This window comes from Phascolarctos cinereus, unplaced genomic scaffold (assembly GCF_003287225.1).
Source record: "Phascolarctos cinereus isolate Bilbo 61053 unplaced genomic scaffold, phaCin_HiC Scaffold_4;HRSCAF=312, whole genome shotgun sequence".
NCBI classification, from domain to species: Eukaryota; Metazoa; Chordata; class Mammalia; order Diprotodontia; family Phascolarctidae; genus Phascolarctos; species Phascolarctos cinereus.
The window spans coordinates 255,226,186-255,245,228 of NW_027555847.1; the positions used below are offsets into that span (position 1 = coordinate 255,226,186).

The following is a 19,043-nucleotide window of genomic DNA, read 5'->3' on the forward strand; positions in this document are numbered from 1 at the left end:
GAGGTTAAAACAGAGCTATATTAATGATCTCAGAAAATACTTTGAACTCTAGACAAAAAGATTCCAGGACCTGCCTATTTCATCACTCTTCTTTGGCTCCCAAGCCTTTTGAAAGAATTGATATATTTTGTTTTGATACAACAGACATTTCCTCCAGTGGCCCTCCCCACCAAAAATACCCTTACAAAATAATATTACCAGTACAGCCATATAAAAACAGTTCAGCAGAACTGCTAAAGAGCATGCTTGAGACCGATAGCACGTTTCATTGCCTTTTTGTGGCACTAGGTGAAATGGGGGGGGGGGAAGAATGTCATGGAACTTGTCCTATCTCATTACTTGTGTGCTGTTAAACTCTCTACAGAAATAAGCCTACTCAGAAAGAAGAGCACTTAAAATTATTTGTATTTTCATTTTAAGTATCCTTTCCAAGGAATCAACTGGACCATAAAATACAAACTTTTATCTAGAAAAGGTTGTTGGATGTGAGTCTGTGGGTTTTTTTTCTCTTTAGTTTTGAATGTCTTTAAAAATTCCCTGTTGTACAAGATATTTGACATTAGTGTATGTGTTTGTGGTAGGTCCTGTAACCAGTTGGCTTTTGCCCAAAAGGGTGAGTTAAGATAATTTAAGGAGTAATTCATGTTTGTCTTAGGTTTTTGTGAATATTGGACCCTGGAAAGTTATGTTTACAGTAACTTTTTCTACCTCTAGGCAGAAACCTAGACAGATTAATTTGAAAAGTTGATAAGAACCTTTAAAACACACACATACACACTTATACTTTTGCAGGGATAGTTAAAAGGTTTTGTCATTTAGAAGCACTGATGCTATTTGTATTAATTTATTTACAGTGAGCCATATGTTTTTACAGTAATTTAGGTTCCTTGCTTTGCAAAGACAGGCAAGTTTATGACTTTCTGTGTATTTACAAGATTTGGCCTTTTCCCAAAGAAGGAATTTTTTTTCTTATCTTTTGTTTGAACAGATGTGTAAACAAAAGTATTTCTGTCTCTCATGCTTCAGTGGTTAATGAAAGGAAAATGAAGGAGCATTTAGTAATTAAAAAACCTATGCAGAAGTTGACATGACTAGGCTAGTGTAAGGGGTTTATTTGTCACTCAGTGTGTGATAACACATGTAAGAGATCTAATTCTTAGGAAATAAGGTGCATTGCTTTAACATTAAGTATAGCCATTCTAGTTATTTTATAATTTAAAATGCCAAGACTTCCATTAGAGGTGGTTTTTAAAAGTCTACTCGTTTCATAGCTTTGTTTTTTGTATTTTTTTAAATTCAGTTAAAATTGACTTTTCCTCTCTATTTCCAACTTTCTCATTGACTCACAAATTCATATCTCCATTGATCTAATTTTCTGAATTTTAAGTTTTTCTATAAAAGATTACTGTAAAAAGTAGCTTTGTGGAGATGACATTTTAATATATGTCATATGTTTTTTAATATCCCTAATTAAAACAGGGAGCATCTCATGCTTTTCATTTTTCCAAAGTATCTTAGAACTTTTGCTTGAGAAAGCAACTCTGCCAAAAATGAATACACATTTGATTATTAGAAGATTCCGTTACCACCTAGTAACCTGAAATGGACAAAATACTCATCCTTTTGATCTGTTGCCTGACTTTATTGTGCTTTCTATAGCATCTTAAACTTCTCATACTATGTAGGAGGTATAGGATGAGGGAGAAGAGCAGGAATTAGTATTATCTACATAGAGTATCAGTGTGTCTCCGTGAATTAGCTCCTAGGAGTTTAGAAATATAGCATGGGTTACTGATAGTATTTTTTCTGCCAAAATAGAACTAGTGACTACTGAAAGATTTCTTTTAAAACTAAGTCTCCTGAATTGTAATGTTTCCTCTAACTTTGTTGGTGGTGAGTATGTGAAGGATTCAGCCCCATTATCTTTACTCACTTCCTTGATGTTTTTTCCTGGTACTCATACATTTCTTCAGAATTTTGCTTCAATTTTTTCCCGCTTCCTTTTTTCACTGAACATTTGTGTCTTATCTTTTAACTGAGCCCTTCCATAAGAACTTTTCTACTCAATGAAATGTTACTTTACAAATTTACTGAAATGAAATGCTCTAGATGCCTTTGGGGATGAGAAGCAGATAAAGGGGTTCTAAGAGAAAAACCTTAACAGAAATGTTTTAAATGATTTAACTCTTGGCTTCTAGTTCAAGAAAATTCTAATGTCGTGCAAGAGTAAGTTAAAACTAAACATAACTGATGGTTCTGAAATGTAATTATAATTAATTATATCTAGATTAAGTTTAAATTAAATCATTAGACATGAAGGAACAGTTCCCCCCAAAAAATATATTATTGCTTGATATAGCTTTAGTGTGTCAGGTAGCCTGGTGATAGAGAAGTGACCTTTGATTCAGAAAGACATGGGGTTTAAGTCCTCCCTTAGATAGATTACTGACTGTGTGACTCTGAGTTAGTCACTTAACCTCTTAGTTCTCCATGCCACTCTCTAAGACTATAAGTTTCATAGAAAAGACTGATCTGCATTGCCAGAGGATGCTTTTTACTGCTCGATCATATATATGTATTTTTTATATATATATATGCTTGATTATATCATGGTTTTGTAAAAAAAAAAGAGAGAGAGAGAAAGAAAGAAAAGAAACCCTTAGTGTACTATCTTCACATCTTTAAAATAGTTTAGGCTTCATTTTTGAACAATAACATACTACGTATTTAAAGCAGTGACTTGTACATTTTGACTTTTTGCAGATAAATTTTACAGCTATTAGAAAACTAAATAATATGCCAATAACAAGCTTTATTTAACCAAACCAATTAAAGTATATACACCTAAAATCATTGACAAATGAGCCATCATAAATTCACAGATGGATGTGTGAAGCATGTTTTTGTCAAAGCATATGATTAAAAAAAACCCAACAGCTAGGTTGCACAGTGGTTAGAATGCCGGGTCTGAAAGTCAGAAAAATTCATCTTCCTGAGTTCAAATCTAGCCTCTGACACTTCCTAGCTGTGTGAACCTGAGCAAGTCATTTAACCCTGTTTGTAATTCAAGTTCCTCATCTGTAAAATGAACCAGAGAAGGAAATGGCAAATCCTTCCAGTATCTTTGCCAAGAAAATCCCAAATGGGGTCATGAAGAGTTGAACACAACTGAAATGGCTAAACAACAAAAAATCAGCTTTGAACTCTAAGAGGCAGGATTTAAACCTGGATTTACCTGGTTCCATGTCCAACACAATTCCTGTTACTTCTCGGGACTCAGTTGACTAAAATGTATTCACAGTAAAATGTAACCAATCCACAAGCATAAATGACTAATTATAATACAGACTGAAGTGTGCTTGGTGTTTGGTAGAAGGAGCAAAAAAGCCCAGAGGAGAAAGAAAAAGAAAAGAACATAGACTTGGAAAGGTACTTTGAAAACTTCACAGTTTCACCTAGTTTACTTTCAGTTATATGACTGGAGAAAAATTCTGTCACTACCTGTCTTACTTTGGTTAACTTAACTTCCTTGGGCTTCAGTTTCCTAATATGCAGAATGAGAGAGTTGGTCTAGATACTCCCTAACCTCCCTTGCAGTTTTAAATCCTATGAGATGTTCACAGAACAACTGTAATTCTCCTTCCCAAGATTTATGAAAATATGCTTGTTTTCACATTTGATGAGGATCTAAATAAATGCTGGTTGAGCTCAATTGAACTGAAATACAATTGTAATTGGAAGTCATAATCTGTATCCTTTCATAGTATTTTAAAATATTTTTGTATTAGAACTACTTTAATAGGTTTTTTTTCCCCTTTTTTGGTCTTTTCTTTTTTAAAAAATATTTTTATTGATTCTCTCTGCTATTACATTACTTTTTTAAACATTTTTATTTACAGTTATGAGTTCCAAATTCTATCCTCTCCCCCCTTCCTGAGACAGTAAGTAATGATATAGGTTATACATACGAAGATTCGAATAAAAGAAAAAATATGAAAGGAAGTAAAAAATAGCATGCTTCAGTCTGTATTCAAACAATATCAGTTCTTGGAGGCAGATAGTGTTTCATCATGAGTCCTTTGGGATTGTCATGGATCATTGTATTGCTGAGAATAGCTAAGTCATTCATAGTAGGTCGTCATAAAACATTGCTGTTACTGTGTGCAGTGTTCTGCTGGTTCTGTTCATTTCCCTATGTATCAATTCGCATAAATCTTTCCACGTTTGGTTTTTTCCTTTTTTAAATATTTTGATACTCGTATTTAGGTAGACAAATATAATCATTTGAAATTCCATTAAAAGATAGAAGAATGTGCTTCCACACAATGGCATACATCACAGGCTCACATCAGGGAGCAGAGTGAAATGGTTTTGTTATTGGCAGCTGGAGAATCCAGATAAGAGTCCCTGCTCTGATGTTTGTGCCTTTGGGCTGGTCATCCTTCTTGGGCCTCAGTTTCCTCCTCTCCAAAATGAGGGGTTTAAACTTAATGACTTCCTAGGTCCCTTCTACCTCTAAAATCTATGATCTGTGATCCAATTATTCTATGATTTCAAGGTTGGAGGAAGATTAGAGGTATTCTATCCAACCCCATCATTTTACAAATGAAACTGAGACCCGATAGGTCAAGGAACTTGCAAAATTTCCATAAAATCTTCTGACTCCAAATCCAGAACTCTTCCATTGTTTCAGTAAAAAAGATAATAGCAGTTGACAGGATGGATAGATATGTGTGGCAGGGAATCAAGGATCACTTCAAAGTTATAAATATGACTAACTAGAAGGATGAGTGAGGCCCTAGATGGAAATAGGAAAGTTCAGAAGAGCATTGACCATGGGGGAAAGACGAGTTCTGTTTGGACATATTGGCTTTGAGATGTCTAAGAGGCATCTAGTTCAGAATGTCATAAAGGTGGAGACAAGGACCAGGCTCAGGAAAAAGACTATGACTAGATATATATGAGAATGAAGAGCAGGGAGAGAGGAGGGGAAACAGAAAGGGAAGGAGGAAAAGAGAGAGCAAATGCATGTGCATGCATAATTCAGGACATAGAGATTTGTTCAACTTGGGGCCACATTTAATCAGGAATACTAAACTTAACCCTTTTTATTTGTTTTGCACTCCTAATCATACATAGCATTGAAGAAGCATCCTGCTGTTAGATTTATTGTTAAATTATGGTTATCACCTACCTTGACTCCAGAATGTACAAGATGTGTAGGGTACATAAGGCTCTAAAATATGTATCTTTTAGATAATACAGTGTGATGATAAAAAGTCTAGGCCCTGTAATGAAGAAAAAAAGAGAGTAGCAAGCAAATACAAGGAAGTTGAGAGTCCCACATTCAAATGACAAATATTCTAAGATGTATGAAATTGATACATTCCTGAGGAATCATAATTTAAGGAGGGAACTTTAGAGACCATCTTCTCCAACCCTGTCATTTTACAGATGAATGAAATGAAGCAGGCAGTGCTAAAGCCAGAATTTCCTTCCTTGAATCCAGCTATACTGTTCATCGAACAGTGCAAAATCAGAGATGTATTCCTTTGAAAATCCATGTGTGAGAAGGCTCACCATGCTTATGGAGAAGATATCTTCAATCTCAACTAAGAACATGTTTCTCTTTATACTTTTTTTTTCTCCAAAAAAAAAAAGCAATATGCTCCTCTGCTTAAGAAGGAGAAGACTTCCTTGAAATCAGGCTGTGGGGGGAAAATACACACACAGACACTTTGAAAACTTTTGACAAGAGGAATGAAAAACTGAAGGGGAGACGTTGCTACTATCTTAAAATACTGAAGAAAATCTCTTATGTAGAAGAGGTAGCAGCTCTATACTATGTTTTGTTTTGTTATGTTTTGTTTTTCCAGAAAGTAGAATTATGACCAGAGGTTAGAAGTTATAAGGAGACAGATTTCAGCTGAACATGAGGAGAAATGTTCTACCAGTTAGAACTATTTAGCAATGGAATGACCTCCCTCATAAGGTAGTAAGCTTTCTGTTATTGTTGTTATTCAAAACCGTTTGGATAACCCTCTTTTAGGAATACCTATGAGGTTTTTTGCTTTGTGGGGGAGGTTTAATTAGATAACTCATAATGCCTTTCCTAACTCTAAATTCTAAAATTCTGTGGAAAATGAAAACAAAAAACATTGAATTGAGTGAAGATTAGAAACAGTGAGGAAAACCTTAAATCAGCCTCTAAGATTCTAATATGGCAGTTGTTATGCTCAGATGTAGTCCCTACACATCCCGAAAAGTTTGGTTCAAAAGTCTCAATAACATTGTCATGAAAAAAAAAATAGGATATGTGATACCCCGAAATGTTAATGAATGCTCTCCTCACCAAAATTGCTTTTTAAATTTACTTTGTATATATTTTGTATTTCCTTATCTGTGTATATGTTTTCTCCTGAGTACAGTATAGGTTCCTTGAAGGCAGACTTTTTCTGGTTTTACTTTCATATTCTAGTGCCCAGTACAATGGCTGGCACATAGTAAGCACTTAATAAATACTTGTTGAATTAGGTGGTGGAGGAGTGAGGAGCAGGGTAGAGAAGAATAGTTTGGACAAAAAAAAAAGCCTCTGTAGCAGCTGCCTTTTTGGCTGTCTCTCCAGATACTATTTTTAGTTGCTAGTACATCAGATTAGGACAGGTGCCCAGGAGAATACCAGTGCCAGAGCAAGATGATGACATAGGTATTATAGTTAAGATGCTTAGAGGGAAGTTGTCTGACTTTTGGAGACAGTTTATCAAGTTGTGTTTGTACCTATGTGGGGGTTCGAGGCGTGGTCCTCAACTTTAGGATTTCAGAAACTCATTTTATCTGCTTCATCAGTGGTAATCAGGCCTTGGTAAATTAATTGATAACCACTGAGGCAAAAACTGACCAATTTGTTGTTCAGTTCATTAATTTACAGTGGGAAATATGCCTTTCCTGTGACCATACGTCCCTTGTCTTTTTTTTTTTTTGTGCAGGGCATTCCCTTTCCAATATCTAGGTACCAAGGATATGTAGTTAATAATCAAAATGTTGCTTTATGAGCATTGATTTTATTCCCTTTTTCATACTATTTATCAAAATCTTCCTGGACATTCTGTCCTTGCTAAGCTTCCATGACATTGTTTTCTTCTGGTTCACCTTGTGCCTGTATGACTTTCCCTTCATGATTTCCTTTGCTAGAAGAACATTATTCATCTTTCATCCTCTAAATATATCCTCTATGGAGGGCAGTGGACTATTTTCTTCATACTCTGTTGGGGTTCCTGTCAGCTGCCATGGGTTCCTATCTGTACATATGACTTCCAGATCTGTGTACCCATCCCTAATCTCTCTCCCTGTGTCACCATTTTCCTGCTGACAACCACAACTTCATTGTCTCTTCGGCATCGTAAATTCAACATATCCTTGGGCAAGTCACTTAATCTCACTGGACCTCAATTTACTTCTCTGTAAGGTGAGGGATTTGTAGTCTCTTATAGCTCTAAATCCATGATCCTGTGTCCAAAAGGGAACTTAGTATCTTTCACCTTAAACTTGCCTCTCCAGTGACCTTCCCTGTTTTTGCTGAGGTCTCCACTCTCCTTCTGGTCACCAGGATTCACAGTATCAGAGTCATCTTTAACTCTTTCCTGTCCTTTATCCCCCACATCCAGTACATTTCTAAGTGTCTTAATTAATTGTGCCTTCATAAGAGTTCTCGCATTCATCCCCTTCTCTTCATTAAAAAGGCCACCATCCTAGTTCAGGCCCCCGTTATATCTCATTTGACCTATTACAATAACCTCTTCATTGGTCTCCCTGCTTCTTTTCTAATCTTTCATCCACATAGCTGCCAAAATATCATAAAGATTAGATCTGATCATGTCATATCCCTGCTTAAGAATCTTCAGTAGCTCCCTAGTCTCTCAAGAATAAAATAGAAAGACATCAGCTTGGCATTTAAAACCCTTCCCATTCTGACTCCGGCCTACCTTTCCATGCTTACCTGACCATACTTTCTGTTACACTCTTGATTTTCTAACCAGATTAGCACATTTGCTTTTTTCAGAACTCAGCACTCAATCTCCTAGCTCTGTGCATTTATCCTCCATGCCTGCAATGTATTCCCTGCTTATCTTAGCATCCTCAGCTTAATTCATGACTACTCAGATGCCTCCTCCTCCATAAAATCTTAGTGCTTTCTCCTTCCTCCAATTATACTGTCTTTATCTGTTGACATGTTTTATGCCTCAGTAGAATGTAAATCCCTAGAGTGGAGGAACTGCTTTTCATGTTTGTCTTTGTATCTCCAATATTTGCTATAGTGCCTTGCACATAGTAGGTACCTAGTTAATATTTGTTCAGTCAAATGTTTCAAGGTAAGAGGAATCATAGAATTCTAGATTTAGAGGTGCAAAGGTCCTTAGAGATCACCTAGTCCCAATCCTAATTTTACTAAGGATATTGAACTTGAGAGAAGTTAAAGGAGTTGTCACACAGGTGATAGAATCTAGATTTGAGCCTAGGACTCTGATTACAAATCCAGTGCTATTGGCCAGCTAGGCCAAACCATTGTCACCGCAACCACTCCTCCACTCAACCATCCCTAGTGAATAGTAATGTCCCATCCTTCTTCCCCACTCCAGCCAACTGGCCATTCATCTAACCTGATCTTGACAATGATTGTCCCAGGGGAGCAATTCCTGTAGAGACCTAATCCCTGCCTCTCCCAGATTTGTTAGCATCCTTACCACTGGAGTCCTTGACACTGTAGTTCAACATCAGAAAGAGATACGGTCTTATCAGTAAAAATGATGTTAAAGAAGATGAATTTCCATCTGCCTCACCCTGCAAGAGCAGGAACTGTCTTGCTTTTTTTCTCTACTGTTTAGTACATTACTTGGCACTTAGTAAGTATTTAATAAAGAGGCTTAAAATGCTCCAGTTCTCCCTTGTCGAAACACAGAATCATCAATTTTATAGTTAGAAGGGACTTTAGTAGCTATCTAGTCCAAGTCGTCATTGAGTTGTTTTCAGTTGTGTCCAACTCTTTATGACTCCATTTGGGATTTTGTTGGTCAAGATACTGAAATGGTTTGTCATTTCCTTCTCCAACTCATTTGACAGATGAAGACACTGAGCAAACAGGGTTAAATGACTTGCCCAGGGTCACACAGCTATGTCTGAGGCCAGATTTGAACTTAGGTCTTTCTGGCTCCAGGGCTGGCACTCTATCTGCTACACTACCTATACATCCCATACATGAAAGAAATCCCCACTGTTACACATTTACTTGGCAAGTAGTCATCCACATTTGAAGACCTCCATTGAATGAGATCCCACCACTTCCCATGGCAGTCATTTCCACTTTTGGTGGCTCTAATAGTCAGAAAGTTTTTTCCTGATGTCACACCTAGATTTGTCTTTGCAACTTCTACTCATTGCTCCTGGTGCTGATCACTGGAGCCAAATGGAACAAATTTAGTCCCTTTTCCACATGACAGCCCTTGAAACACTTGAAGACAGCTATCATGACCCCCTGGAGTCTTCACTTCTCTAAGCTAAGCATTCTCAGTTCCTTCAGGCAGCCCTCATGTGTCAGGGACTCAAAACTGACCTTCACCATGCTAATTGCTTTCCTCTGGGTTCTCTCCAGGTCCTCAGTGTCTTATCAATGTATCTAGTGCCCATCACTGAATACAGTAAGCCAGATGTGTTCTCGCCAGGGCAGAGTACTGAGGCAATATGCTGTCTTTATTCCTGGAAGCTATGACTCTTCCTCCTAATGATATAGTTCAAGAGCTCATTAGATTTTTTGGATTCTACATTATACTGCTGATTCATATTGAGCTTACAATTCATTAAAACTCTCCAGATCTTCCCGGTTTTTCCAGATTTCTTTGTATGCCTCAAACCTGTAGCTTTTGATTGCATTATGTACCACAATTTGTTTAACTGTTCCATTCTTGTTGGACATTTAAATTATTTCCATTTTTTTTATAATTACATCTGTTGCTGTTGTGGAAGTCTTTGTACAGATACCTTGTTTTTTTTATAACTTTCAGCATATTATTCCCAAAGATGAAATTATTGGGTCAGCCAGTATAATCATTTTTGTGACTTTTACTATATACTACCAGATTGCTGTGATCCAAAGAACCCCACCACCTTTTTGTCACTAGCACTTGTCCCCATGTTTGATTGTAGTTCTGTCATTCATGAACCGTTGGACAGTCACTTCTGGCTGCAAACAGGAGGATTTGACAGGAAGAGAAGATCCACGTGTCGATAGTCCTAATTAAGAGAGTCTGTTTATACTGAACAATTTAGAGAAGGGATTGAAAGAAAATTTATATATATGAAGCATAAACTTTGTGATATTGCCAAGGTCAGAAAGACCCTGAGTAATTACATAAACAAACAAACATTCACATTGGCTGGCTATAAAATTGAGAAATACTTAAAGATGAGTAGAATGTGTTTTTTTAAAAATTATTATTGCTTCTATTCTTCTTTTTACATCTACACTCATATGTCAACATTCCCAACCTTTTCCTCAGTATTGGCTAATTGTTGCTGGAGTTTCACTAAGATCACAAGTTTTCACGAGTCTTTATTGTGAGCTTTCAAAGTTTATTCAGCGGGCATTCATTTTCTATCATAAAATATTGAGGCACAGATCCCTTTGAACCTTATTTTTTTAACCTTATTTTTAAAGATCAAACATTTCCTTTCATATAAAATAATAATTTAGGATACTTTTTTAGGAAAGGGTAAGTATTATGAGAACAATACATTTTTTAACCAAACTGAAGTCTCCTTGTCCCATTCTGCCCTTTGTCTTTCTATTCAACAATAGCTTTTAAAGGGATGATTGATTTTGACCAGATTTAGTATGGTACTGAAAATTGGTACCTGAAGCTGTTATAAAGATAAATGTCTTACAAAGATAGAGTTCAGTCTGCCATCTTAAAGTAAATGGACATATCACCCCGAACATTTCTACTGCTTAAACATAGTAGAAATCCCACATTGGTTGACGTAATTTATGCAGTTCATGGACCTATAGTCATATAGAAGAATGTCCTTATGTGCAGTAAGTGAAATTTTTTTTTATGGAAGCCTTTAAAAAAAAACTATATCTTAATTGATAGCGCTGGATTTGAAATTGATGAGGAAATTCCCCATAACAAGAGAAAGTGGCACCTGCTCTGTATCATGTAGTCTCAGTGACTTGCTTTTAAGAATGAGAGATTGAGTGATTTGGTCACATAGCCAGTATGTGTCAGGTAGAAGTGGAATCCAGTTATTCCTGATCTCAGGGCTAGTTCTCTAACCTCTATAGTATACCATACTGCCTCTTCATGAAATAAATGTGACCCCAAATTCCAGCCAACTGTGATTGTCTTCCCTCAATCACTAACAAATTCTTTAAACACAGTGGGTACTGAAAAGTTAAAAATTATTCTACCAGCTCACCTACTACATAAAAATGATGTCACATCAAATAATCGTTTATAGATTTATTTGACTGTTTAATATAAAATGCTTTAAATTTTGTAAGAGAATTCAATTTATGAATTTTTCAAAATTCATAAAAATGTCAAAGTACCCATTTGTCTTGGAATTTGTTCTGAGATCATTATTTTGGTATATTACATTTCTTTTGAAAAATATGTCCCATGAATAACTTTAAAAATTTTTTATTGTGGAAATTTCCTCCATGTTCTTTTTTTTTTTTTTCAAATTAAATCACATTGAACCCTTTCTCCCTGTCTTATCTGCGTTGAGATCTTGGTTGAAATCATACATGATTTCAGTTAAATATATATTCCAAAGCATTTGTTGGGGAAGGGGGGAAGATAGAATTCTTCCTGAAAAATCAAAGTAAAAAGTGATATAATGTGCTTTTTTGAAACATTTGTATCTTTTCTTGTTTTAGACATATGAGAGGAGAAAGAAAGATTCATACACAAAGATTCTTAAGAAAGGACAGGAGCTAAGTGAAGAAAACCACTCGCTTCCCCTTTATATTACAAATCCTGTGGTTTATAAAAAGAAAGAAGTTCACCATGTGGGCCAGACCACCTTCATAATGGGAGAAACTCCAAAAGGAATCCGAAAGTGAGTTGCTAAAAATGGAATTGAATATTAAAGAAATAAGATGTTGAGTAAATCCTGTCAAGTAATCTAGAACTTTCTGTCAAAAAGTCCAGATTCTTTGAGTTCTGTCTATATCTAAAATCTAAATATTTGAGAATAATATAGATTTTTTATCTAAATTAAAATAGATCTAAAAAAATCTTTTAATGTTCTAAGTAGAATACATCCAAATATGAACAGATTGCCTAATAGTACTGCAGATGGTTTTATAGATTAAAGACAGATTTGCAAGGCCACGCCTCTTCAGCACAATTACTCAGAAATGGATTTGGAGTTGACCTCTTGGATATTTTCTAAGTCAGTACTGGGCAATAATTGACAATGGATGGTGACTGTATATTTAACCAACCTCTAAGGCATTGGTGTCAAACTCAAATAGAAACAAGGGCCACTAATCTATACACGAGGATCTCTTCTTTTCGTTGAGTCGTTTCAGTCATGTCTGACTCATTGTGACCTTCATGTCAAGGGTACTGGAATGGTTTACCATTTCCTTCTCTAGCCCATTTTACAGTTGGGGAACTAAGGCAAGTAGGGTTAAGTGACTTGCCCAGGGTCACACAGCTAGTATGTGTCTGAGGCCAGATTTGAACTCAGGAAGGTGGGTCTTCCTGATCCAAGCCCTGTGCTATATCCACTGTACCACCTAGCTGCCCAAGGATCTCACAGGCTGCTAATGTTATCTCTGTTTTATTGTATTTGTATTTATTTTGTTAAATATTTCCCAAATGCATTTTAATCTGGTCCAGGCAGCACTTTGAAGTGCCACATGCTTGACATCTCAGCTCTAGAGGAAATAAAAGTTTTTAGCCCTTCAGCCCTGGGCCTTTAGCTCAGCACCACTTAAAAATATTAGACACAGTAAGAGTTTGCCCTTCCACTTCTGTTTGCTGTACTCAAGGAATAAACACTTGATGCAGAGAAGAGGGCCAGAAGTCAGGAAGACCCAGGCACAGCTAGTAAGCTGTGTAACCCTGAGCAAGTCACTTAACTTCTGTCTGCCTCAGTTTCCTTAACTGTAAAATGAGGATAACAATAACACCTACCTCCCAGAGTTGTTGTGAGGATAAAAATGAGATAATATGTCTGTAGTGCTTAGAACAGTGCCTAGCATATAGTAGGTGCTTGATAAATGTTTGTTTCCTTTATTAAGGAGATTTGGAACCAAGAAACAAAAAAAGAGAGATGTTGGTACATTTCCTACCACCACTTCTTTTCCTCAGTATGGTACCTGTGATAAATCACTTTACTCCTTTGGTACTGGGTTGCCTAATATATAAAATGAAGGGATTGGACTAGATGACCTCTGAGGTACCTTACCATCCTAAATACCATGATGGAGAATTTGTCCTGCTCTGTAGGTAGACTTCTCACCTCTACTAATTTACTTTGCTTCAGAAAGAGGCATACAGGCAGAGCACATTTGGCTAGGGGAGGGAGCCTTGGATTTAGGGTCAAAGCATTGAATCCCTGCTAGTTAGACCCTATTTGGGCTAAGTCAAGTTATTTCACCTCTTGGGGCTTAAATTGAGTTGTTCAAGTAAACTAACTCCAAGGTTCCAGCATTAAGTCCTATGACTCTAGAGTTAGCTAGCTTCAGTCTCTTTGTTTAAGAGGCTCTTGAGATACCGTCATAGTGGTAACCTGGAAGAACTAATGTTCCTTCCAGACTTAAGACACTAACACCCTGATTGTGGCTTGTGGCTCATTCAGATAAAGGCAGAAATGAAACTAAATTCTTCATCATAACTCATTCTGTAGAATGCAGTATCATATACAATGAGCATGTATACTAAACTCCAGAAAAAATAGGATCATTTCTTATTCTAGAGATAGTAGAACTGTCAAGTTATAGCTGAGGTCGTCTTTTTGGCATAGTAAATGTGAAGCTTATTTAGCAGCTATGGAGACAATACTAAGTTTGTGGATAAATAAAGACATCAGCCTCTAACCTTGCCACTTAATCATGCCAATTAAACACTTAATCTTCACAAGCACAAATATTTATTAAAAAGTCCATGAAAATGGATTTGGATATGGTCAATAAACAAAATAATCTTAACCTCCATTTGCTTTGTGAAATGAAAAATAGATCCTTTTAAGGCCTTATTTGCTTCCTTGCTTTGAATCTCTAGTAAGAGCGCTGCTAGTGTCCAGAATGGAAATTTGGAAGCTTGCATCTGCCTTGTAAATATTCTGATAAAGTGCAAGTGACTGAGATAGCTTGGGGAAAGCAGCAGCTGTGTTTTAAGAATTGTAGAAGAATATACTGATATACTGATATACTACCACATGTACCAGAAATTTTTCTGATACAGAGACTAAAGATAAGTAAGCAAAAGTGGATGTACTTGTGGATGTACTTGTGAAAATGGAATTGGAATTGCGATCAAGAGAACAGGAAACCATAAAACTTGCTTCTGATGGGAAGTTATGTGCCCATACATAAATATAAGTATATCTCATTAGTATCATGGATGATGATGATTTTTGAGATATATTTTACAGGTGCTTTTCTTGGAATTCTTACTCCAGCTAGTAGCATTTTTGATTGTTTGAGTTTAGTTCTCTTTGATAAATTAGGTAAAAGAATTTCATAAGTGGTAGATTGCTTAAACACCTCATATCTAAGGTTATCAATAAATGTGTCGAAGTAACAGTGTGCGTTTATGACACTTGAAAGAGATAAAATTAAAATCTTTTCCCCAAAATGTTTTTCATTTTATTCATTAAGACTAACTAAGCTTAGTGCCTCTGGAATTTTAACCATTGTATTTCTTAGGGCTGAAATATTTTTTGTTTTTCAGTGACTTTTCAGTTGTGTCCAATTCTTTGTGACCTGATTTGGGATTTTCTTGGCAGAGATACTGGAGTGGTCTGCCATCTCCTTCTTTGGCTCATTTTTACAGATGAGGAAACTGAGGCAAGCAGTTAAGCAAGTTGTTCAGGGTCACACAGCTAGTAAGTGTCTGAAGCCAGATTTGAAGTCAGGGAGATGAGTCTTTCTGACTCCAGGCCTGACACTCCATCTACTGTGTCACTTAGCTATCCGAGACTTAAATATAGTATAGCTTTAAAATATATAAAAAAAAATGCAAATTATTCTCAGGTCAGAAATTGCCTACTGATGTGAATAATATGGTGAAAGCACATAATTCTTTGGGAATATTTGCTATCAAGACTTTTTTTTCCATTGACTATAAGGAGAGGTTACCCTTTGACTGTAGCTATGATACTATTTGATATTCTTCTGTCAATTAAAAAAGTACCTATTTATTGCAGAATTTAGACCTTGTGGATTAAATTGAAAAGATCACATTCCTTTTGCTAAATTATACATTATGATGGCTGTGTCTCCCTTTAAAAGTAAAAGAAAAGGAAGAATAATCACTGGTTTGTTCATTAATACTACAGGAAACAGTTTGAAGAAATGGCTTCTTTCTTCAGTTCGTCTTCTGTGGAAGAATTTGCTAGACATATAACAAGTGCTACATCAGAAGAACGCCAGAAAATGCTAAGAGATTTCTATACTTCCAGGTATCCAGAGGTAGAAGATTTTTTTGCAGATCATGATTCAGAAGTCATCAAATCTAACTATGAGAAAGGAGAAAATGTTAAGACTAAATCTAGAAAGAAAAAATCCCTGGTGAAAAAAAACCTGTCAGATTCTGATCCTTCAGCAATTAAAGTTTCTACAAGTGGGACTGTACAAATTTGCAGTCCAAAAAAACATAAAGGAAAAGTAAATAAGTTTCAAAATGATGATTCCTGTGGAGAAGTTTTGTCTAATAATGCAGAAACTAAAGAACTACCTGGTGTTTTTACCCAAGAGATTGTCAGTGGGAAAAAGAGCCAAGCATTCAGAGATACTTCGGTATCCAATTCCTTGAACAGTAAATCTGAAACATGTAAGAGAATGTTAGTAAATACTATTAAGGACCAACAGGACTTTACAAGAACAGACTGTTCAAGAAGCGAACCTCTTTTGAAATCTGAAAACAAAAAGATAGAAAACCAAGCGTTAGAGGACAACACTGTGGTAGACTTACTTGGTGACACTTCTATTCTTGATGACCTCTTTAAAAGTCACGGGAACAGTCCTACACAGTTGCCAAGGAAAGCTCTTTCAAAGCCTGTGGAAAAAGCAAAGCAGCGGCCAAGGGATTTCTGGGACATATTGAATGAGCAGAATGATGACAGTCTTAGTAAATTCACCGACTTGGCAGTAATAGAGATGTTGTGTGAAAAAGCACCCCTTGCTACATCCACTAAAAGAAATGAAGAGCTTGAAATGTCTCTTTGGAAATCAAATGAGAAATTTTTGTGGAAAAAACATGAGGCAGATGATTCACATGAAAGTGCACCAAGCAAATAGAGTGATGCCTAGGAATACAAGTGAATCACAAAGCCAGTAGAGGTCAGCTTTAAATGTTTATGTTGGGAGGAAATGCTAAATGTGATTAATTGAATTTATTTCTGACAAATATATTTAATTTAACTCTATCCTTGGGTTTTGTTTTTCTTCTCAGGGGATAGAACATTATATTCTATGTGAATGCACTGTTAAAAACATAACTAATTTGATATTTTTAAGTATACTATTCTCATTGTAGAATAGGTTTCTGTTATAAAGCCCCTCACCTAAAAGAAAAAAGGAGAGCAAAATATGATGGGAACTAGCACCTCACTGGTCATCAGAAAGCCTAGTTTCTTCTTCTAGAAATTTACCATGAGCTTGAACAAGTCTCTCCATCTCCCTAAAGGCCACAGGGGCTAAGCTTATCTTGATTAATGAGTAAATGCAAACTTGTTGGCCTGTTGTATTGGCCTCAGACCAACAAACCATGATTCACATTCCATGTAATAATTGAACTAGTCCTAGGCCATCTTGCCATCTGCCCCTTTTGCCATCCACACTGTTCTCCCTGATGCTGCTTTCTACCTCTTGCTCTGTGCACTTTAATCACATCAGTCCTACTATTGTTTCAGAAAAGGAGACATCAGTCAGATGCCCTGTGGATTAACTATCTTTTTGACTCCCCAGGCCAGGTGGGGAACTTCACAGTACAAATCCCCTTAATAAAAGGATTTGTTCTGTAAAATTTGGACTCAGTCAAAGTGCTGCACCTGAGGACCTAGAAGGCCTGTGAGGCCTCAAGGCCTCAGGTTTCCCACCTCTGCCCAGCCCAACACCCTTCCCTAGCAGCCATTTACCAATATGTATTGTTTCCTCCCATTAAGCTCCTTATGGGTAGAGACTGCCTCATTTTTTTTATATTCTCAGTGCTTATTAGCATAGTACCTAACACATAGTAAGCACTCAATAACTGCTTTTTTCATCCATCCATTCATTCATTTAGAAAATGAATTCCACCTTCCATTCATCCACCTTCAGAGTTCTTATTCCTTACCATTGATTAAATCAGTATCATCCCATCTCCTTTTCCTCTCTCATCCTCCAAGGATATAGTTAACTCATCTGTCTCACTGTGCCTTGGAAAATCTTAATTCAAGTATTTTTTTCCTTTTAACAACTGCATTATTGTGGAGTTCTAACATTTTTAAAGGGTGATATTTTGATGCCTCTCTGATTTCATCCATGCCTTTTCATCGTGTGTTACTCTTGTCCATGTCCTCCCAGAAATCTTTCAGGGGGTGTCTACCCACCATACTGGAGACCCTTCTCTGGATCTCTTACCACTGCAATGAAGCATAATGGTCCTACTGTTTCTCACTCTCTGAACAATATATTACAATTAATTTTTCTTTTCCAGTTAAGCATTTCTTTAGTAATATATTTTACACCAGTTATTGTAGCTCCTCATGCCTATGATGTACCTGCTCATTGCCCTTTGAGAAACCTACAGCTCTAATTCTTGAGAGAATGTTGTAGTCCTACCTTCATAGTGATGTAACATCAGTGAAAAAAAAATATAGGTATAAAAAAGATAAGTCTTTGTTTCAAGGAAAGGAAGCAACTTAGGGTCATTAAGTATCCCATATAGCTCAGTCTTTCTGCAAGGGCTGTCCAAGATAATTGCATTTTTTTACACATATGATATATATATTTGTATGTATATGTATGTATACGTGTGTGTATGAGTGAATATGTGTATTATGTGTGTCTGTGGACAAAGCCATACATATAGATTGTCCACTTAACTATGGATTTGAAATAAGCCTTTTGTATCCATATGGTTTTTGCTACGGCTGAACACTTTTGAGCAATTTGTATCTCATTTAGAAGACCTCATAATGTTCCAAGCCTTTGTCCCAGTGAATGGGACTGCTCTGCCTCCCAAAACAGCCCATTTTACTTTTGAATAGCTATAATTTTAAAGAATTTTTTTCCCCAAAGAGCCTAAATAAGGCTCTTTGAAACATATAACATTCTAGGACCAAGCAGAGCAAGTTTTTTTTCCTCTTCCAAATAACATCCCTGTAGATATTTGAAAGCAGATAGCATGTCATCCTCTTAAGTTTTCTATCCTCTAGACTAAGTGTCCCCAGTTTCTTCAGATAGTCTTTCATATACATCGACTTGAGCCCTTCCCCATCCTTCTTCCCCTCTGTATGCTCTCTAGCTTAACAGTGTTCTTCTTAAAACATGGCACCTATAACTGAAAACAGATGGTGTCTGATTAGGGCAGAGCTCACCAGAACGATCACCTGTTTATTCCTAAACCCTGTGCTTTTCTTAATGCAGTCCAAGATTCATTAGCTTTCTTATCTATCATCTCCCACTGTTGACTCATTTAGCATACAGTTCTCTAAAAATCCCTGAACTTTTTCAGACCAAATGATATCTAGATGGATAAATAGAGCATTTTTAAGCACTTAATGAATTAGATGGTGAACTTCTTGAGGAAAGGGACTGTCTTTTGCCTTTT

The 19,043-nt window shown here is 36.4% G+C and overlaps 1 protein-coding gene across 1 annotated transcript in view; it reads left to right on the forward strand.

Moving 5' to 3' along the window:
* ERCC6L2 (ERCC excision repair 6 like 2) overlaps positions 1 to 16,656 on the forward strand; it is a 152,441-nt gene extending 135,785 nt beyond the window's left edge. Inside the window, 2 exon segments of the mRNA XM_020971672.2 lie at positions 11,933 to 12,114; positions 15,568 to 16,656. Coding sequence (XP_020827331.1) covers positions 11,933 to 12,114; positions 15,568 to 16,528 — 1,143 coding nt within the window. The 3' untranslated portion in view covers positions 16,529 to 16,656.
* Positions 16,657 to 19,043: the final 2,387 nt, after the last annotated feature.